We start from the raw sequence: 23,632 nt of genomic DNA, 5'->3' as shown, positions 1-23,632 counted from the left end.
GCCTGCTTCTTCCTCTCCCACTCCCCCTGCTTGTGTTCCCTCTCTCGCTGGCTGTCTCTATCTCTGTCGAATAAATAAATAAAATCTTTAAAAAAAAAAAAAGAGAGAGTCCCTCTTAAATGTTCTCACCACACACACAAAGAAATGGTAATTATGTAATAAGATGGAGGTGTTAACTAACTCTACGGCAGCCATCATTTTGCTCTACAGAAGCGGATCGCTTCAATACCCTGTACACCTTAGACTTACACAATGTCGTACGTCAATTACAGCTCAGTAAAGCTGGGCGAGGGAAAAACAGAAGAACAGCCTCTCCCACGGGCATGCCAGCCCTGGTGAGAACCTACAGCGTTTCTCTGTACTGCTGGGGTCCCTGCTTTGTGTCACTCCCCACCTCTCCGGTGATGCCTTTTGCTCTGTCATATGTCCAGCATCCTTGTACTCGGTCAATCCTCCTCTTATCAAAAGCTGCACTTAGCCATGGATCTAACGATGCAAAGTCTGACTGATAAAAGTCATGGAAGACCTTAAATGCCAGGACGAGGATTCTGGGCTGAGGGAGCAGCGTGGGGGAGGCACCGAAGGCTCCTGAACAGAAGGGGTGGAATTGGTATTTGAAGAATGCTTGTCTGACAGTGTTGTGCTGGAAGACATCACGGGGCATGGGGCAGGAGGTGGCAGTGTGAAAGAAAGAGACGGGATGGAAAAGCCACTGTTGTAGAAGCCCCAGTGGGATGGTCAGCTGATCAGGGTCGGTGGTGCAGAGGTTTGCAATGACTCAAAGGGGGGCACCACAGTGAGATGAGCATGAGTGAACCCCTGTTTCAGGCTGCAGTGTGAAAGAAACCAGACACTGTACTGTAAATTCCCCTTACATGAAATAGAGGCAAGGCAAACTCATAGAACCAGAAAGTCGAAGTTACCAGGGCTTGGGGGTGGGTAGGAGTGAGGATTTACTGCCTCACAGAGTGTCCGTTCAGGATGATGACAAAATTCTGAATGTATTTGATGCCACTGAATTGTATACTTCAAAAATGATGACACAAGCAAATGGAAGATAATCCATGCCCATGGATTAGGAGAACAAATATTATTAAGATGTCTATATTACCCAAAGCAATCTACAGACTTATTATAATCCCTATGAAAAATCAACAGCATTTTTCAAAGAACTAGACAAATAATCCTAAAATTTGTATGGAACCACAAAAGACCCCGAATAGTCAAAGCGATCTTGAAAAAGAACAAAACCAGAGGTCTCATAATCCCAGATTTCAAGATATGCTACAAAGCTGTAATAGTCAAAACAGTATGGACCTGGCACACAAAAAAAAAGATACATAGATCAACAGAACAGAATAGAGAGCCCAGAAATAAACTCCCAATTATATGGCCAATCAATCTTTGACAAAGGAAGCAAGAATATGCAATGGGAAAAAGTCTCTTCAACAAATGATGTTGGGAAAAATGAACAGCTACATGCAAGAGAATGAAACTGGACCACTTTCTTATACCATATACAAAAATAAGCTCAAAATGGATTAAAGACCTAAGTGTGAGATAAGAAGCTGTAAAAATCTAGAAAAGAGCACAAGCAATAATTTCTCTGACATCAGCCATAGTAACATTTTTCTAGATGTGTCTTCTAAGGCAAGGAAAACAAAAGTGCAAATAAACAGTGGGGACTACATTAAAATAAAAAGCTTCTACACAGCGAAGGAAACAATCAACAAAACTAAAAAATGACCTACTTAATGAAAGAAGATATTTGCAAATGACATATTCAATGTCATTTGAATTCAACTAACAATTCAACTAACTTTGGGTTAGTATCCAAAATACATAAAGCACTTATACAAGTCAACACCAAAAGAGCAAATAACCCAACTAAAATATGGTCAGAAGACATGAACAGACATTTCTCCAAAGAAGACATCCAGATGGCCAACAGACACATGAAAAGATGCTCAACATCACTCATCATCAGGGAAATGCAAATTAAAACCACAATGAGATACCACCTCACATACCTGTCAGAATGACTAAAATAAAAAACACAAAAAACAACAAGTATTGACGAGGATGTGGAGAAAAAGGAACCTTCCTGTACTGTTGGTGGGAATGGAAACTGGTGCAGCCACTGTGGAAAACAGTATGGAGGGTCCTCAAAATATTAAAAATAGAATTACCATATGATCCAGCAATCACACTATTCAGTATTTAGCCAAAGAATATGAAAGCACTAATTTGAAAAGGTATATACACCCCTATGTTTATTGTAGCATTATTTACAAAAGCCAAATTATGGAAGCAACCCAAGTATCTACCCATAGATGAATGGATAAAGACGAGGTGGCATAAATATATGGTGGAATGTTACTCAGCCATAAAAAAGAGTGAAATCTTGTCATTTGCAATGACATGGATAGATCTAGAGGGTATAATGCTAAGTGAAATAAGTCAGTCAGAGAAAGACAAATACCATACTTCACTCAAACGTGGCATTTAAGAAATAAAACACATAAAGAAAAAACAGACAAATACAAAAATACTCTAACTATGAAGAACAAACTGATGATTACCAGAGGGGAGGTGGGGGTAAGGGGTGAATCTCCTTCAAACAGGTGAAAGAAATTAAAAGTGCACTTATCAGGATGAGAAATGAGTAACGTATAAAATTGCTGAATCACTATATTTTATACCTGAAAATAATGTAATACTGTACACTAATTATGCTGGAATTAAAATTTTTAAAAATCCTTCCCTGAAAAAAAAAGATTATAGCTGACCCTTAAACAACATGGATTTGAACTGTGCAGGTCCACTTAAATGTGGATTTTTTAAAATATATATAAATACAGTACTGTAAATGCATTATCTCTTCCTTACAATTTTCTTAATAACATTTTCTTTTTTCTAGGTTACTTTATTGTGAGAATACAGTATATAATACATATTACATACAAAATATACGTTTTTGTTTTATTTTGCTTAGAGAGAGAGAGAGTGGGGGAGAGGGGCGGAGGGAGGGGGAGAGAGAGAATCTTAAGCAGGCTCCATGCCAAGCACAGAGCTCTATCTCACGACCCTGAGGTCATGACCTGAGCCAAAATCAAGAGTCAGTTCCTTAACCAACTTAGCCACCCAGGTGCTCCCCATACAAAATATATATTAACCAACTATTTATGTCATCAGGAAGGCCTCTGGTCAACAGAAGTTATTAGTAAAGTTTTTGAGGAGTCAAAAGTTACTCATGGAATTTCAACTGCACGGGAGGGTCAGCACCCTTAATGCCTGTGCTGTTCAAGAGTCAACTGTACTCACTTTAGAATCTTGGATTCCTCCCTTTTCTTTTCTGAGATCAGTTTCTTAATTTGACAAATGAAAGTAATAATATTTGCCAACCTCATAGGGTTTTCTCTAAGTATCAAATAAAAAATGTACATAAAAAAAGAGAACAAAAATGGAGATCAAAAACATATAAGGAGAACTCTCCCCTCAGGAAGTTCAGTCCTCCAATAAGAGTTTTTTGTCTTGGAGAGGAGTTAAGCTGGTGGAGAAGTAGGGGTGCCCTTTTTCAGCTGGTCCCCCGAGTCCAGCTGGATATCTACCAAACCATCCAGAACACCCATGGAATCAGCCTGAGATGCAGGAAGATACATCTGGATCTCTACAAATGAACATCTCCAGTGCTGAGTATTGAGGTACGAAGTGGGGAGTCATGAAACCACGCACAGATATGGGAAGATAAACAGAAGGGGGAGGGAGCCGCCATGCTCGGGTGCTGGTAAGCGGTAGCTACCTGCACTGGGGAGTGGGCAGACTCGGGGACCGGCAGCCACGGAGAAAGGAGACTGAGACCGGGAGCCCGGGAACGCGTGCGATCAGTCTGAAAACCAGAGCTCCGGAGTGCTCACTGGAACCGGACTGAGACCGGGAGCTCGGGAGCACGCACACAACCAGACTGAAAACCGGAGCCCCAGAGTGCTCACTGGAACTGGACTAAGACCAGGAGCTCGGGAGCGCGCGTGCGTCCAGACTGACAACCAGCGCTCTGGAGCACCCATGAACCACACTGAAACAGGGAGCTCGGGAGCGCGCAGGAACTGGGGCGGCTGGCGGTGTTAGAAGCACAAAGGACAGAGACGCGCCGGCCCTGGAAGTGCGGGCTGGGACGCCGGGTGGGGGACGCATATCCCCGGACGCTGTAGGGTTTCACAGCACTGACAGAAACAGAGTTAAAGAGGCCAGGAGAGCTCAGTGGAGAGCGGACTGTGATCTCTCTGTTCTGAGACAGAGGCTGGGATTCGGCCACTGTGGCTCTGACTCTCAGAAGAGCCATAGAAAACCACCAGGGAACAAAAGCCTGGAAATACCAGCTCACATTGTGCCCATCCCCATCCCCCCTCGCAGGGGACACGGAGACTCTACCGAAACAGGGTTGCCTGAGTATCAGCACGGCAGGCCCCTCCCCCAGAAGGCAGGCTGAAAAATCAAGAAGCCCACATCCCTAAGGTCCCTATAAAACAAGTGCACACTGCCTGGGTCCTGGTCAATAATTTGCGCTCTGGGCAACCCCACAACCTCTCCTCATCAGAATGAGGAGAAGGAGAAATCCCCCACAGCAAAGAAAAGATAATGAGTCAGTGGCCTCTGCCACAGAACTGATGGATATGGAAATAACCAAATTATCAGAAATGGAGTTCAGAGTAACAATGGTCAAGATGATGTGTAGACTTGAAAAATATATTAACGAGAATGTAGAATCTCGAAGGGCGGAAATGAGAGCGAATCAGGCAGAAATTAAAAATGCTATGAATCAAATGCTGTCAAAACTAGATGCTCTGATGACCAGGGTAAATGAGGCAGAAGAAGGAATTAGTGAATTGGAGGATGGGATGGTAGAAGAGACAGTTAAAACAGAAACTTGCCTCAAAAACATCCAATCTCAAGAATGCAGGTTACGGGAGATTACTGACTCAATGAAACGTTCCAATGTCAGAATCATCGCATCCCCGAGAGGGTGGAGAAAGAAAGAGGTCTAGAAGAGCTATTTGAAAAAATTGTAGCTGAAAACTTCCCTAATCTAGCAAAGGAAACAAGCATTCATGTCCAAGAGACAGAGAGGACCCCTCCCAAGTTCAACCACAACAAACCTACAACACGTCACGTCATAGGGCAATTCGCAAATATTAGATCCAAGGATACAGTATTGAAAGCGGCCAGGGCGAAAAAATTTCTCACGTACAGAGTCAAAAATATCAGAATTACATCAGACCTGTCTACACAGACCTGGAATGAGAGAAAGGGTTGGGGGGCATTTTTAAAGCTCTATCTGAGAAAAACATGCAGCCAAGGATCCTTTATCCAGCAAGGCTCTCATTCAGAATTGATGGAGAAATAAGGAACTTCCAAGATCGCCAGACACTGACCAATTTAGTAACCACGCAACCAGCCCTACAGGAGATATTAAGGGGGGTTCTATAAAAGTAAAAAGGCCCCAAGAGTGATATAGAACAGAAATTTACAATCTATAGAAACAAAGACTTTACAGGCAACATGACATCATTAAAATCACATCTCTCAATAATCACTCTCAGTGTGAATGGCCTAAATGCTCCCATAAAACGCCACAGGGCTGAAGGTTGGATAAAAAGGCATGACCCATCCATTTGCTGTCTACAAGAGACTCATCTTGAACCTAAAGATACATCCAGACTGAAAGTGAAGGGATGGAAAACCATTTTTCATGCCAATGGACCTCAAAAGAAAGCTGGGGTAGCAATTCTCATATCAGACAGATTAGATTTTAAACTAAACTATAGTTAGAGATACAAAAGGACACTATATTATTCTTAAAGGATGTATCCAACAAGTGGATATGACAATTATAAATATCTACGCCCCCAACAGGGGAGCAGCAAGATACACAAGCCAACTCTTAACCAGAATAAAGAGACATACAAATAAATATATGTTAATAGTAGGGGACCTCAACACTCCACTATCAGCAATAGACAGATCACTTAAGCAGAAAATCAACAAAGAAACAAGAGCTTTGAATGACACACTGGACCATCAGATGGACCTCATAGATATATACAGAACACTACACCCCAGAACAACAGAACTCATTCTTCTTGAATGCACATGGAACGTTCTCCAGAATAGACCATATACTGGGTCACAAAACAGGTCTCAACTGATACCAAAAGTCTGAAATTATTCCCTGCATATTCTCAGACCACAATGCTTTGAAATTGGAACTCAATCACAAGGAAAAATTTGGAAGAAACTCAAACACTTGGAAACTAAGAACCATCCTGCTCAAGAATGGTTGGATAAACCAGGAGATTAAAAATCAATTTAAACAATTTATGGAGACCAACGAGAATGAAACACAATGGTCCAAAACCTACGGGACAAAGGTAGTCCTAAGGGGGAAATACATAGCCATCTAAGCCTCACTCAAAAGAATAGAAAGATCTAAAATGCAGTTTTTATATTCTCACCTCAAGACGCTGGAGCTGGAACAGAAGAATAGGCCTAACCCACGCACAAGAAAGCAGTTGATCAAGATTAGAGCAGAGATCAATGATTTAGAAACCAGGAGCACAGTAGAGCAGATCAACAGAACTAGAAGCTGGTTCTTTGAAAGAATAAATAAGATTGATAAGCCACTGGCCAGACTTATTCAAAAGAATAGAGAAAGGACCCAAATTAATAAAATTATGAATGAAAAGGGAGAAGTCACAACCAACACCAAGGAAATAGGAAGGATCATTAGAAACTTTTATCAATGGCTTTATGCCAATAAATTAAACAACCTGGAAAAAATGGATGCCTTCCTGGAAATCTATAAACTACCAAGATTGAAACAGGAAGAAACTGATTTTTTTAAAAAGATTTTATTTATTAATTTGACATAGAGAGACAGCCAGCGAGAGAGGGAACACAAGCAGGGGGAGTGGGAGAGGGAGAGGCAGGCTTCCTGCTGAGCAGGGAGCCCATGCAGGGCTTGATCCCAGAACGCTGGGATCACGCCCTGAATGGAAGGCAGACACTTAACGACTGAGCCACCCAGGCGCCCCAGAAATTGATTTTTTAAACAGACCGATTAATTATGAAGAGATTGAAGCAGTGTTCCAAAACCTCCCGAAAAACAAGAGTCCAGGGCCTGATGAATTCCCCGGGGAATTCTACCAAACATTCAAAGAAGAAATAATACCTATTCTCCTGAAGTTGTTTCAAACAATAGAAACAGAAGGAAAACTACCAAACTCATTCTATGAGGCCAGTATTACCTTGATCCCCAAACCAGGCAAAGACCCCATCTAAAAGTAGAATTATAGACTGATATCCCTGATGAATATGGATGCCAAAATTCTCAACAAGATCCTAGCTAATAGGATACAACAGTACATTAAAAGGATTATCCATCATGACGAAGTGGGATTCTTCCCTGGGATGCAAGGGTGGTTCAACATTCGCAAATGGATCAGTGTGATAGATCATATCAGCAAGAAAAGAGTCAAGAACCATATGATCCTCTCAATAGATGCAGAAAAAGCATTTGACAAAATACAGCATCCTTTCCTGATTAAAACTCTTCAGAGTGTAGGGATAGAGGGTACATTCCTCAATTTCATAAAAACCATCTATGAAAAGCCTACAGCAAATATCATTCTCAATGGGGAAAAGCGGGAAGCCTTTCCCTTAAGATCAGGAACACGACAAGGATGCCCACTCTCGCCATTATTATTCAACATAGTACTAGAAGTCCTTGCAACAGCAATCAGACAACAAAAAGGGATAAAAGGTATCCAAATCGGCAAAGAAGAAGTCAAACTGTCTCTCTTCGCAGATGACATGATACTCTATATGGAAAACCCAAAAGAATCCACCCCCAAACTACTAGAAGTTATAGAGCAATTCAGTAATGTGGCGGGATACAAAATCAATGCTCAGAAATCAGTTGCATTTCAATACACAATGAGACTGAAGAAAGAGAAATTAGGGAATCCATTCTATTTACAATAGCACCAAAAATCATATGCTATCTCAGAATTAACTTAACCAGAGACGTAAAGGATCTATATTCTAGAAACTATAAATCACTCTTGAAAGACATTGAGGAAGACACAAAAAGATGGAAAAATATTCCATGCTCATGGATCAGAAGAATAAACATAGTTAAAATGTCTATGCTACCCAGAGCAATCTACACTTTCAATGCCATCCCGATCAAAATACCGAGGACATTTTTAAAGAACTGGAACAAACATCCCTTAAATTTGTGTGGAAGCAGAAAAGGCCCTGAATCACCGAGGAATTGTTGAAAAGGAAAAACAAAGCTGGGGGCATCACAATGCCGGATTTCAAGCTATACTACAAAGCTGTGATCATAAAGACAGCATGGTACTGGCACAAAAACAGACACACAGACCAATGGAACAGAATAGAGAACCCCGAAATGGACCCTCGGCTCTGCGGGCAACTAATCTTTGACAAAGCAGGAAAAAACATCCAGTGGAAAAAAGACAGTCTCTTCAATAAATGGTGCTGGGAAAATTGGACAGCTATATGCAAAAGAATGAATCTTGACCACTCTCTCACACCATACACAAAGATAAACTTCAAATGGATGAAAGACCTCGATGTGAGACAGGAATCCATCAAAATCCTAGAGGAGAACATAGGCAGCAACCTCTTTGACATTAGCCACAGCAACTTTTTTCATGACACATCTCCAAAGGCAAGAGAAACAAAAGATAAAATGAACTTGTGGGGGCTTCATCAAGATAAAAAGCTACCGCACAGCCAAGGAAACAGTGAAAAAAACTAAGAGGCAGCCCACAGAATGGGAGAATATATTTGCAAATGACACTACAGATAAAAGACTGGTATCCAAGATCTACAAAGAACTTCTCAAACTCAATACACAAGAAACGAATAAACAAATCAAAAAATGGGCAGAAGATATGAACAGACACTTTTCCAATGAAGACATACAAATGGCTAACAGACACATGAAAAAGTGTTCAAAATCATTAGCCATCAGGGAAATTCAAATCAAAACCACTTTGAGATACCACCTTATGCCAGTTAGAATGGCAAAAATTGACAAGGCAGGAAACAACAAATGTTGGAGAGGATGTGGAGAAAGGGGATCCCTCCTACATTGTTGGTGGGAATGCAAGTTGGTACAGCCACTCTGGAAAACAGTGTGGAGGTCCCTTAAAAAGTTAAAAATTGAGCTACTCTATGATCCAGCCACATTGCACTACTGGGTATTTACCCCAAAGATACAGACGTAGTGAAGAGAAGGGCCATATGCACCCCAATGTTCATAGCAGCATTGTCCACAATAGCTAAATCGTGGAAGGAGCCGAGATGCCCTTCAACAGATGACTGGATTAAGAAGATGTGGTCCATATATACAATGGAATATTACTCAGCTATCAAAAAGAACGATTTCTCAACATTTGCTGCAACATGGATGGCACTGGAGGAGATAATGCTAAGTGAAATAAGTCAAGCAGAGAAAGACAATTATCATATGGTTTCATTTATTTATGGAATATAAGAACTAGGAAGATCGGAGGAGAAGAAAGGGAAGAAGAGGGGGGTAAACAGAACGGTGAATGAACCATGAGAGACTATGGACTCTGGGAAACAAACTGAGGGCCTCAGAGGGGAGGGGGGTGGTGAAATGGGATAGGCTGGTGATGGGTAGTAAGGAGGGCACGTATTGCATGGTGCACTGGGTGTTATACGCAACTAATGAATCATCGAACTTTACATCAAAAACTAGGGTTGTACTGTATGGTGACTAACATAATATAATAAAAAAAATTATTAAAAAGAAGAGTTTTTTGTCTTTTTTTTTTTAAATGTTGCCGAAGAATATAAAAAGACTTGAATAGTGGGAACATATACTGTTATCAAAATAAAAATATTTAATATTATAAAAGTGTCAATTCTCTTTATGTATTAACTAATAATTTCACACTATCCCAATTAAACTCTCCTAGGTTTTGGGGGGATATTAGGAAAAGATCTTAATAAAGTGACTTCAAAGTTGTTCTAGAAAAATAGTACTGAGAAAATAACTTGGAAAATTCTGAAGAAGAATTTTGACAAGGGGGACTTACCCTACTAGATATGAAAAATACTGTAATTAATAGTGTCACTTTGGACCAACAATTAACCTGTATCCTTTTCCCAACAACATGAAATGCCCTCTTTATTATATAATAAGTCCCTATATATCCTTGAATCTACAAATCTAGCATTAGAACACAACAGAGAATTCAAAAATTGACTTAAGAATACAAAAGATGGATTATTCAATAAAAATATATGAGTGCAAATGGTTAGCCATTTAGATATGACAAAGCTAGACCTGTACTATGTTTCTTATATTCAATTAAACCCAGACAGATCCAACATTTAAATAGTAAGTATAAAACCAAATTAACCCAATAGAAAGGAGAAGGATACCAGAATATGGGGGTAAAAGGTAAGTTTGAAACCACTGAAAAAAGACAGCAGTAAAAACATTAATAAATCTAAATAGATACCTGCTTAGAGAATAATGTCTAATTAAGGGAAACTTATGAACAACATGAAACAAAAACACAGACGCACATAATTTGGACAATGAGACTGGGGCAGATCAGAATTTACATCTTCAAGGTCCTTGTATTGTTCAGACAGCAAATAAGGATACTAAACAACATAGATATTGTGGGTACACGTTTTCAATATTTAAGGGCTACCTCTATAATAAAGAAGGGAATGCACAAATTCCAAGCTAGTAGAAAGCAGCATAGGGGGGAGAAAAGCAAACTGAATCACTCTAATAAAAGGTAGGAAAGGAGAAAATGAAAGACACGGTTAAGAGGAAATATTAAATAAAATGGTAGAAGTTAAGTCCAAATATGTGCATAATCACAATAGATATAAATGGATCAAAGTCATTACTAAAAGATACAGAATACCAGACTGAGTGAAAAAAAAAAATAAAGATCAGCTATATATTTACAAAAATTACTTTTCAAGCAAAGCAACACAGAAAAGTTAAAAGTGAAGTCTGGAAAAAAGACACATCAGGAAAAAAAGCTAACTTAAGCTAGTTTTGATATATTAATATGAGAGAAAATAAAATTTAAGGCCCAAACCAGTATAAAATAGCAACATAATAAGGTTAATCCATGAGACTAAGCCAATCGTATGTTAGGAAGAAACAAGATATTTTCAAAATATATGAAGTAAACCGTCAGGACTATAAGGAGAAAGGTATAAAGCCATCATCTTGTTGGAAAACTGTTACTCAGCCGGGCAAAATCCGGCCCAATTAACAATATACAACAAAATGCGTATACTCAGTGAGAACACGCGCTCTTTTCAAGCACACCTGGGACAACAATGAAAAGCCACTATGCAGAGAACAACAGAGAAATCTCCAGTATTCCAAATAACTGATAATATCCTCTGACCAAAATGCAATTAAATTAGAAACAAAGAATAAAAAAGAGCATTAACAGATAACTCACTGGTTAAAGAGAAACTCAGCGCAGTTACAAAATAGACATAAAAATAAAATTCCTCTGTAACAAAACTTGCTAAATGCAGCTAAATACTTCATTAAAAATCAAAAAGACTGACCATGAATGAGCTAAGTATTGAACTCAAGAAGCTAGAAAAACATAAAAAGCTATAGGAGAAAACAAAGAGTAGAAATTAACCAGACTACCAAAAAAAATCAATAAAGAGAACAACAACAAAAAAAAAAACCCTTGTTCTTTGAAGTTAATACGCAAACCTCTAGTAAGAGGACCAAGAAAAAAGAGAGAAGGCACAAATATACAGCATTAAAATGAAAGAGGGGACACATGAAGTAGATTTTCGAAACTTCTAAGAGAACACTGGGAACAATTTTATATCAATAAATTTGAAAACCTAGATGAGCTGGACCATTTTCTAAAATATATACACTACCAAAATCACCTCAATCAAAAGTCTTAAACCAAAGTAGACTCTAACCTTTACATGAATTAAATCATAGTTTTAAAAACTCTTCCATGTAACACCCCATTATTATCCCCCACTGCTCCCCTCAAAATAAATATTAGGCATAAACGACTTTAGAGGCAAGTTGCAGCAAGCATTCCATAACCATATTCCAACCACAAGCAAGAGGCTAATTCTCTCTTACATAGAGTGTTGCTGAGTTGACGGGACAGGTGAGGAAGGTACCACTGGTACCTGTGTCCCCAGGTGGGTGGTGGACGCTGGTGTGAGAAATGATTTCAGACTGACCTTAAGGGTTCCTGGAACCATTAGGATGTAAATGCCAAGTTTTGTTTTAAGAAATCATTTAATGAGGTTTATAAGTTTGATATCACTTCCCATTTATATCATTTATATCATTTATAAGGCCAGTGCAAGAACATAAAATGATAAAACAATCTCTCAGCTGTAAACAAAGACGCCAAGTCATGTGACTTGCTCTGCAAAATAGAGGTTATTATGCCCATTTCATGGATGAGGAAAGCGAAGGTAGGTAACTTGTTAGGGCCACCTGGCTCTCCACGGAGCCGGGTCTAGGCTGGGTCTACTCTGCTCTTTTCCCTCATCCCTCCAGGGCGAGGCTAGAGAGCGGAGGTCCCCTCCCCTCTACCCTTCCAGGACTGCCGGGATCTCTGGTGGGGGAGAAGACCTCCCCGCCGGGAACTTACCAGGATGGGCTCCACCAGCTTCCCCTCCGGCATGACCGAGCGGTTCATCTTGGCGATGCGCTGCAGGGTGGCGAGGGCAGCCTGAGTGTTCCCAGTGGAGACATTGAAACGAGCGGACTCGGGAATAAACTGGGCACAGAAGGAAAGAGCATCAGAGTTCAACTGCTGTGGACCCCGGGGCTTCCATGATGACTCTTGTACAGTCACACATCCCGGTGCGTGTGCAAGCATAAAGCCACACAGTAGAGCAGGCGGCTTCGGCATTCCAAGTTGATCTAGAACAAATAGGGTCATGTCCCCCTTACTATAGTCCCAACTTGAGGACAGCAGGCCGATAGGGAGCCCAGCCTACTCGTTAAGGCAGGGAAAGGCTTACATCCATTTGGTGAACAGCTGCCCCACGGCCCCTGTACTGCCCTGTCACCCCAGCCTCGCCCCAGGAACCCTGCGATCTCCCACACGCAACAGGGCACAGCATGACTACAGCAGGGACCTCTCGCACCCACGAGGGGAAGAAACCCACTGATCCTTGAATGCCATACTCAGAAAACACTACAGGCTGGGGCGCCTGGCTGGCTCAGTCAGTTCAGCCACTGACGTCGGCTCAGGTCAAGATCTTGGGGTCCTGGGACCAGGCCCCACGTCAGGCTCCACCCTGAGCGGGGTCTGTTTGTCCCTCTCCCTCTGCCCCTCCCACCCGTTCATGCTTTCGTGCTCTCTCAAATAAATAAATAAATATAAATACATACATACATACATAACAAGACAGGCCTCCATGGAGGCTGGGACCTTGAGAATCACCCGGAACCACTCCCTGCCCTTTATGCCTCACAACCAATCGAGGTGGGCTGGTTCTTCCTCAGAAAAGCACCTCCCCCAGCAGCTCCCTGCTCCCCGTCTGCAGCTAGCAGGCAGCACAGATCCTCCTCGTCTCCCACCAGGAGGATTCTGACTGCTTTCCTGGCGTTTTCATGTTCCCTCCCACCCAGGCTCCATGCAGCCATGAACCAGCTCCCCAGCACACAACCCCTTCCATGCCACCGGCGCCCCTTGCCTTGAAGGCCCTCGTCATCCGGACACAGGCCTGTCCTGGCGCCCCGCCTCCCACCAGCACCCTTCATTCCAGCCTACCTGCTCTCCCCCAGACATATTCTGCCTTTCACACCTTCATGACTGGACTGACCTATCGGCTCTGCCCAAATGCCCTTGCGCCACTCTCCGGCCCTCCCGATGCAGGCTCTCCGGCCCTCAAGGCCAAATTCAACAGCACCACCCCACTGGGACAAATCACTCTGTCCCCTGAGCACCCACAGAATGAAAGCTGTGCCAGCGCTTACCACATCCCGCTGGTACAATCACGTTTTGCATTCAGGTCTTTCTCACTGACCGGCTGGCACTCCTTGACGGCAAGAACTGAATCCTATGCGTGTTTTTAGCCTTGGAACCTAATACGGAGCCTGGTATATGCTCCGTATGAGTGTGACCGACCCACAGACCAGATCAAGATTCAAAGTGATAATTTTAAAAAGCCATGCTAATGCATGTTGAACACTGTTCATGTTCCAGGCTCACGAAGAGAGTCTTAACGCGTCACCTTGTTCAATCCTCCCCGCGGGCCGAGCGGATACGCCCTGCTCCGAAGGTGGAACAACTTGCCCGCAGGGTGGGGCCAGGACAGTCCGTTTCCTTCTACACCAACCAAGGCAGGCAGGCTGCTCACGGGAGGCCCCGGGCCCACTAAGCCCCTGGGCCCCGGCACCTGCCGCTCTGTGTGGGATGTCAAGCAACAGTTCACTGCAGAGAAGACACCGACCAACGGGCTCGTCCGGAAAAAACATGGACAGGGCTCTGGGATCAGGATTGGGAGAAAGAACTGAAGGTAATGGAACTGTTTCATTCAAAGAAGGAAAGCTCTGATTGGGCTAGATTTCTGAACTCTTTGGAGGGATGTCATGCAGAAGATAGACCTTGGGATTTTCAGAGGGAAGTATGAAGACCGCAGGTAAATTCATAAGGAGGCACGGTCCCCCAGCTTCGCAAAGAACTCCCTAAGAACTAGGGCCGCCTGCGGGTGAACATACTGATGTCGTCTATAAAGTCTCGAGTCTGAAAGTGCCCAAAGCCGGGAGCGTTCTGGCCGTGACAGGGTGTGTGCTTGTGGTTGGGGTACGAAATAAATGCCCTGCGAGGACCCTTGTGAAATCTGAAATTCCTTGATTCCACAGTGTTAGGTAAGACACACACACACACACACACACACACACACACACACACACACACACCCCACATCCCAGTTCCGCTGAGCTGCCAGCCCCATCTTTGAACAATGAGCATAATTCTGCTAGAACCTAAGGAAGAGGGTGATTCTGTGGGTTAGAGGGAGAGCAGAAGGACAAACCAGCTGGTCTGAACTGGCCTGAGAATGTGTACCAGGCACCCGACTCCAAGCACTAAAGGTTAGACAGGGGTCAGCCCAAATAGGGTGCAGCCGTCAGACGGAACTTCTAGCAATAAATGACCATAAGGCAGGCTAACGGAGTGGAGGGATGAAGCGGATTGAGACGGTCTTGAGTGAAGGAAAGAGGCTAACACTTGCAGGGCAAAAGGACCCCTGGGTCAGCTGGAGGGGAGGACCTGAGGGAGCCCAGTGAGCGTCCTCACCTTGAAGGCCAAGATGAGGATGATGCCGGGGATGGAGGCGATGCGGATAAGCCACCGCCACCCGATGGTGGGGATGACCACAGAGGCCAGGCCGATGATGAGCAGGGAGCCAGCCAGCCAGAAAACCTGGGGACAGAGCGGGAGGTTAAAATTCCTCCTATCCAGGCGCCCGGCTGCCTCTGTCGGTGGAGCGTGTGACTCTTGATCTTGGGGTTGTAAGTTCAAGCCCCATGCTGGGTATAGAAATTACTTGAAAATAAAATCTTTGCAATTCCTCCTATCAAGTGTGCTCAACCCTGCCTCTCTCGGAAGCATTTCGATATAAGAGGGTGAGGTGGAAGAGGGCCTTTAAGGAGCCCAGCTCTGGGTTCTACTCCCAGCACCACCTCCAGGACCTGGATGAATGGGGAACATCGCTTCTCTTCTCTGCGGCTCAGTTTGCTTGTCTATAAATGGCAGGCTCAGCTAGACAGGGGGGCAGTACTCTCACCAAAGTTTTAAAAATCAGAGGCATTGACATTTTCCCCCATTGAATAAATAATACATTTACTAGTTTGTAACTCAAAAGGCACACAGGAAAACACTGAAAATACTCTCTTCCTCTCCTACTTCCCTGCCATCCAGTTCTCTTTTAAGACAGAACCCCAATATTACCAATTTCTTGTGTCCTTCCAAAGCTATTCTAAGCATATACATGCTGATAAGGATATATCTCGTTCTCTTTTCTCACAAATGGTATCATAGTATATGTATTGCATTTTGTACTGAAGAGTGTATCTTGAAGATCATTTTATATCAACAAACAACATGGCAGCCCATTATGGCCAGGCCCCACGGGTTTGGGAACCAGAACTATTCCAAGTGTTATCCTGAGCATTCTCACCCCACTGGAAGATGGAGAGTAGATGACAATGCCATTCCGCCTCACAGGATGGAGAGAAGACAATAGAACAAAAGACCCTTTGCAGGAGACTAATTAAGGGTTGACTAAGGGGTGACTATTTTATCACTAAAGAATTCAGTTACAAAAACCAAACGGCATTATTTCAGAAAGCGCTAAGGGCTATGAAAAAAGAGTAATGTCATGGGGAGTGATCAGGGATGCACTTTCTGAAGAGACAGCAAATTCAAAGACCAGCAGTAAGCCATTGTGAGGGACCAGATAGCAGGTGATGTGTCACTGACAAGAGTTTTAGTGGTGAAGTGGCCAAAAATTTCAAAACTGATAATTTAGCACAGATGTTAGACGTAAAAGTGACAGTGTTTCCCAATGGACACTGCAATTGGGGGCCCCTCAATAAGGGATGAATCAGCAGGACTTGGTGAAGGATTAAATGGGGGTGAGGGAAGGCACAGAAGGGGTCTGGGACGGCTCTTGAGTTTGTGGCCCAGATGACCGAGGGGACAACGTTTACTACTAGCTGAGAGTGGAAACGTGGAAATAAGACGTTTCAGGGGAAGATGAACAGATGAACTCCATCCATGTCATATTTGTGAAGCGATAGTCAAGTGACTCTCAAGTAGTCTATTGGCTACCGCATCTGAAACTCAAGGAGATGCTCTTGGTTGTAGATAAAGATATTCGGGTTTACAGATCCAGGTAACTAAAACCGTTGGAACTAATTAGATGACCCAAGGAGAGGAGGAAAATAAGACTAGCAAGGAGAAGACACAACCAGGAAGCATGCCAAGGAATGCGTGGCACGTGGAAGAGAAAATGTCCACAGATGAGCTTAGGCAGGACCACGCCCAAGAAACACTGTTAAGGATAAAATCCAAATGCTACGTATGAACAGTGTGTGCGTCTATCTTCACAAAAATCAGAAGAAAACTGGGAGAAATGGAAGAGTTAGCAGGCAGTGTCTGTTGGGTTCTTTGTCATTTTTTGTTGCCTACATTGCGTATTAGAAAAATGTAAAATAAATCTTAAAATATTCTCCTACTGCTTTAATGCCAAATAGATGTTTCAGTGAGAAGAGCCTTCTCTTTCCTGGTCCCCTGATTTGGATAATGATGGCATCAGAGATGGTACAAGGACGCCTCGATTGATCAACATAGCTTCTAACGCGAAACTTCTCCTCAGCGGCCAGTGGGGCCTGGGGCAGGCTTGGGAACATCGTAATCTCCTCACCTGGGTAAATGCCTCAGCTGGACAAGGCACCTAGGGCATGTCCCCACAGGCAGGGGCCAGTTATGGCCTTGCAGATACTAGTAACCCGGGAGGGGAGATGGGCTGCCCTAAAAAAGGTTAGGAACTGTGTCCCCCTACTGAAGACTCACAGGGAAGAGAAAGTCCATCCCACATGCATTCCTGGGCTTCCATCATTCCACGGACACCAGTCATTGGAATGTTTCCTGGAAGGGGCTACTATATTCTAAATGTGACTATTGGGTGACAAAAGTCCTGGCTGAGGGAACCTTGAAATGGGACCTCTGGCATCCAGCCTTCCCAGTGCTCTTTAGTTAACACCAAGAAATAGGCAGTGTGCTCATCCAACAATCAACCAGCCAAAAGCAAAACCGTGTGCATCATACCCTCTAGGATAGAATTCCTATTTTATCTTACCTGAGACAACGGGAGCATGTAGCCTCGATATTTTGTAGGCAAAAATTCAGTCTTTATGATTAGCCTTAAACAGGAAGGGAGGTGGAACAGAATAATTTCATTTTTATCAAAGCAAATAACTTAGAAAAAATCATAACTTTTCTTGTCACAGAGCTAAAGAATGAAAAACATAGACTTCATCATTGTGAGATACAGATATACCGCTCTCAGCCCCCAGTTCCTGCTAATCTTTGGGCTTTGACTCCAGTCTCTGACATAGAACACCTAGAATCCTTGGAATTCCCTCTCCGAAGGAGCATCATTTGTTCTAATGAGGTGGCTCTTGGTGAGCTCCTGGTTGGGGCCTGGTCTTAAAAGACCAAGCCATGATTAGAATCTTGGAACATCCAGCCCTGTCCCCCACCCCCTGGAGAGAGGAGAGGGGTTGGCAAATGAGTTGATGCCTACATGCCTCATGCCTCCATGGTGGGGCCTCCCTAAAGATCGCTAAAGCACAAGGTTTGGCGAGCTTCCAGGCTGGCGAACACATCTATGTGCCGGGAGGGCGATGTGGCACAAACTCCACGGGACAGAAGCTCCTGCTCTCAGGACCCTTCCAGACTTAGTCCTGTGTCCATCTCTTCACCTGGCCATTCATCTGTCTCCTCTAAAATATCCTTTGTATTGCATCTGCAGTAGTAAGTAGACTCCTGGCCTGGGTTCTGGGAGCTGCTCTGGCAATTTATTGAGCCCTTGGAGGGATCTGTGGCAACTTCCAATTTGTAGCAAGTCAGACAGAAGGTGTGGATAACCTGGGGACCTCCTGCTTGTGATTGGTGTCTGAGGGGGGGTGAGAGCCTCGTGGGACTGAGCCCTAAACCTGCGGGATCTAAGCAAACTCCATTTAGGGTCAGAATTGAACCAAACTGTAGAACACCCAGCTGGTGTTGGAGAATTGGCCGGTGTGTAAATAACCCACACACTTAGTGTCGGAAGTGAAGATTTGTCGGGGCGCCTGGGTGGCTCAGTCGCTCAGTCGGTTAAGCAACTGACTCTTGATTTTGGCTCAGGTCATGATCTCAGGGTCATGAGATCGAACCCCGCCTCGGGCTCCAAGTGGAGCCTGCTCCAGATTCTCCCTCTCCCTCTGCCCCTCCTCCCACCACCCCCTGCTTACGTGCACCTTCTCTCTCTTAAAAAAAAAAAAAAAAAAAAAAAGATTTGTCAGAAGTACTGAGTGCAAGCGTGTAAAGGAAAACAGAAGTTTTTCCTAAATAATTACGTTTTGCTGCATAATTCTGAACAGCTAATATCCTCATAAGAGAACAATAAGAAACTTGCAACGGCTTTTTTGTTTACATGTTTCTTCCCAGAGTTATTTTCAACCTTCTACCATTTAAGAAATATTTTCTTCCCCCCAAAATTGGCAAAATGTTGTTGCCAACCCTGATTCCCTTTCTAAAACATACTTGGAAAATTAAAATACACCTAAAAGGAAGTAAATACTTGGCCACAGCAAATGGTGACAGTCAAAGCATAGGTTTCTAATTAATTTTGTGAATAGACAAATATAATCATACTCCCTTCAGTTTTCTAATTGCTCTTCCCTGTTGCAATTTTTAACCAGGGTTTGGGCTTTCTTAACGTATTTATTGGGCTGATTCCTGAGGGATGTTGTAAATGTCAAGCTAACTTCTACTCCTGTAGGGCTCCGAAGCTCAGAGCAGGGCTTAATTTATGCCCCAGAGAGGTACAGTCTTTCTGCAACACATTAAGGTAATAATTGGGTGCTCTGATATCCCCTAATACATTCTAAGGGTAACCCGCTCCAAGGCTCCCAGGAGAGAGTAGCCTGAGGCGCTCTGTGAATTTAGGGGAGGCTTCCGAGTTGCTGAATGGTTAGCAGAACACCTCTCCAGGCACAAGAAGACACCGCGCACTTATCCCAGGGCAGAGAAGGGCAAGCAGCCACCGTCTCTCTCAGTAGTCTCCCCCCGCTTTGCAAATGCACTTAGACACAATATTTAGTCACAGGGCAATGGCATTTTAACATAGTTACTCCTTGGGTGCCTGGGTGGCTCAGTCTGTTAAGTGTCTGCCTTCAGCTCAGGTCATGATCTCAGGGTCCTGGGATCGGGTCCTGCCTTGGGCTCCGTGCTCAGCGAGGAGTCTGCTTCTCCCTCTGCCTCTGCCTCTGCCCCTTCTCCTGCTCATGCTTGCTCTCTGTCTCTCTCTCTCTCTCAAAAATAAATAAAATCTTAAATAAAAAATAAAATGGTTACTCTTCAGGGTTAAAGGTGCTTCTGATCAAACTAAACTCTTCCAACAAATTCTCAAGCAACAAACAGACTGCATTACCTACCTCACACGGCACTTTTGCTTAGTATTTAGTCTAATAAAATAAAGATTAGCCTTAGGGACAAAAAAATTTAAATGCATTCAGTCCAGTGCACTCTGCTAGCCTCATCATCAAACATTATTTTGATGAGTAAATAACTCCTAGAGGAATTAGCAGCCCTCACTTCAAGAAAAATTAAAAATAAATAAATAAATAAAAAGCTAAAAAATAATTAGCACAATGAAGTCTTATACATTTACAACGTGTGGATGCTATCGGCCCAGGAACCACAGCGTATGTGTAAGAATGTGGGGGTGTGCACATCTCTCTCTCAAGCGTCCTCTACGTGAAGTCTTTACCCTTGTGCGTGGCCCGACACGCCACAGCCCACCATTGTCCGCAGGAAGACAAACCAGATGTAGGACGGAGAGAAAGAGGTCAGCAAGGAGAAGTAGGCTCCCCACAGGAACGAGATGAGCAAAATCTGAAGCAACAAAAGGAGACTTGTTAATGGGACCTGCCTCAGTGGAAGAAATTAATGGAAGAAAATTAACTTCCGAAGGTGATTTTTAATTTCCTTCCAGATGTTTGTTTCTCTGAGGAGTTAATTCTACAGGGAGCTCACGGATCCCTCACGATCGTCAAATAACACCATCTATGCCATTGTATTGCCTGAAAGCCCAGACATTTCAAATTTAGACTGTTCCTCAAAACTGCCCGACTGCGTCCACCCTAACAGGTGACAGGAGCTGAAACTCGTAAATCTGGGAGCAAAAACCTGCCCTCGTGAGGAGCACAGGGAAGTATTGGAATGGGGATGAGGAGAAAATTTAAGGTATTTGCTTTTTCCGTAGTTATAAGAATAATAAAAATTCACAGTAGAGAATATGGAAGAAAAAGAGAAAAACAAAAATATTTAAATCTTGCTTGACTTCCCAACCCCCCCCCAAAAAGGGGAAACATATTTTTAATGGCTGCAAAAGATTCCAGTGGAAAGATGTACTGTAATGCAGGTAATATAATGCATAAACGCTTCCCCTGTGGTTGAATGCTGAGGGTGAGGTTACAGTTAGCTGTGACAATGTCCGTACAGAAATCTCTGTGGTTCTCTGATGATCTAATTGGGCTAGATTTCTGGAATGAAAATGATCGGACTAGAACAGGTATTCTCAAGGTTCTTGATTCATCCAACCAAACTGATGGTCAGAAAAACTATACCAATATGACGGGAAGGTGTCTGTGCCCTTGCAGCTTTCTCGAAAACAAGAAAAAATCCGTATGGATTTGATACCCAAAAAATCATACCTTCTAGTATTTTTCCTTTTGATTACTCCCACAATTGAATGTTTTTCAAGCTATGTTGACCAGTTTTATTTTTTTGTAAAATGTCTTCTTGTGCTTTTTACATTTTTTTTGAGCTACTTGTGTTTTCAGATTCATTTATGAATGTCTATGATATTTACTTCGTGCACTTCGAAACATACAGCAAATTCTGTAATTATTTTCCTTTGGGACTTGTCCCCCTGGGCTTATGCTTAAAGAGGCCTTCCCTACCAGAAATCAAACACGGAAAAAAGAGAGAGAGAGAGAGAGAGAGAGACCTAGGCTTCTAATCAGAAGACATAGATTCAGATCTTACTGTTTAACCCTAGCAGGTACATGGCCTTGAGCAAGTGGCTGAGTTTCAAAGCTATAACCAAAGTTAACTTGCGTGAAGCTGCTTATGTTTCTATGTGTCAACTTCTACATTCTAATATTTTCTAACTGTGCACATGCATCAGTTCCATTCCCGGATGACAGGGACCAGGTATGAGGACAGGTACCCCAGGAAAAGATGAGAAAGCGAGAAGACAAGCCCGGAATTCTGGCACGTGGTGTCAGAGAAGGAATTTCCGCCCATTCTATCCAGGTTATTGACAAAAGAAATGTCTGCTACAGAGAAGCAGGGGTGACATCAGCACAAAAGAAAATTCCAAATCATTCTTCAAGGCCAACCTACCTTCCAGCGGCCATATCTGTCAGCCAGGAGGCCAAAGAGGATGCTGAATACCATGTAGCCAAAAAACACCATCTGGAGGTGGAGTGAGAAAAAAATTATCCTGTAGGCAGGCTTTCTAGAATATACTGATTTGCTGCATTTCCCATTCATTCATCTTCATGAAAAGTCGACTGGAAATGTGCAAGGGGTAGAAGGTGAAGAACGGGTTTTCACAAAGCTCTCCTGTCTCTGGTCACCATATTCAGGGCTTCAGAGGCTGATGCTTCCCATCAGCTCATGCCACACCTGGAGACTCTGCCCCCAGGTGGAAATGGGTGGGAGGAACATGTGGTTGCTTTCCCTCTGATCCAAGATGATGGCCCTAGGGGCACCTTCGGCTCAGGGCGTGATCCTGGCGTTATGGGATCAAGCCCCACATCAGGCTCCTCCACTATGAGCCTGCTTCTTCCTCTCCCACTCCCACTGCTTGTGTTCCCTCTCTTGCTGGCTGTCTCTATCTCTGTCGAATAAATAAATAAAATCTTAAAAAAAAAAAAAAAAGATGATGGCCCTGGCCTCATTCTGTTCAGATGTATAATTGTGCATTTCCATTTTAAGAATTAAAAACAAGCTCTATTCATTCATGACCTGCCTTATTCCACACACAAGTTGAGGCTTCTAGAAGCAATTTTCATTTATGTTTTTATAGGTAAACATAAACTTTAAATAAAGACCAAAACCAATCACCCATACAGAACCACTCTTCAAAACTAATATACATCTCTTTCTTTTCCATACTCGTTCTCATGATGGCTTATCCTACACTGATAAAATTCAAGAAACTGGGTATGATACCAGCATTTTAACTCAGTCTGAGCTGTGATCTGATGTCTATGCCTTTAGGCGACTTATTTTTCTTCTTTCAAGCAGTTCCAAGCTTCACTTGCTTTCCTTTCTAGTAAGATCTCTGACTGATTGACTCTAGGGTAATCAAAGGAAAGGTGTTAGCTTGCATTTCTAAGACTTTTTCAATAAGAGAACTGTTTCTCTCTGCTGCCTGCTTTACTTTCTCTTTTTTCCCCCCTTCCTTACTCTTCATAAGGAAAACTAAAACGCATTTCTTCCACAGGGAACTATAAAAAAAAAAAAAATCGTATCTGTTCTTGAACAACAAAGCCATGCTTTTTCTCTGTACTGTTCTTTCCAGGATAGAAGGGGAGGGGGAGAGAAGCCAGTGCTTTCTAAATGCCAGTCTTGGGACAGACGCTGCCCTATCATGAAATCTAATCAGTCCTGAGAAAAACAGTGAAAATAAGGTCAATGTATACATTTTGAATAAACCTAAATTTATCAAATATTAAGGGCTC

General features: G+C 43.0%; 1 protein-coding gene across 5 annotated transcripts in view; it reads right to left on the bottom strand.

Moving 5' to 3' along the window:
* The window catches only part of SVOPL (SVOP like), an 84,813-nt gene that overhangs the window by 43,167 nt on the left and 18,014 nt on the right, over nt 1-23,632 (bottom strand). For all 5 annotated transcript variants that reach the window (XR_015723807.1, XM_087860800.1, XM_045792563.2 and 2 more), the window contains 5 exons: nt 22,287-22,358; nt 20,647-20,771; nt 17,971-18,034; nt 15,405-15,530; nt 12,744-12,872 (listed from right to left, as the gene is read on the bottom strand). Coding sequence is in view for 4 of the 5 variants with exons in the window: in XM_087860800.1 (XP_087716926.1) it covers nt 12,744-12,872; nt 15,405-15,530; nt 17,971-18,034; nt 20,647-20,771; nt 22,287-22,358 (516 nt within the window). In the remaining variant the exon portion in view is untranslated. The remainder of the gene's footprint in view (nt 1-12,743; nt 12,873-15,404; nt 15,531-17,970; nt 18,035-20,646; nt 20,772-22,286; nt 22,359-23,632) is intronic.

This window comes from Ursus americanus, chromosome 3 (assembly GCF_024610735.1).
Source record: "Ursus americanus isolate L20-20 chromosome 3, mUrsAme1.1.p, whole genome shotgun sequence".
Classification (NCBI taxonomy): Eukaryota; Metazoa; Chordata; class Mammalia; order Carnivora; family Ursidae; genus Ursus; species Ursus americanus.
This window is presented reverse-complemented; position numbering and strand designations above follow the sequence as displayed.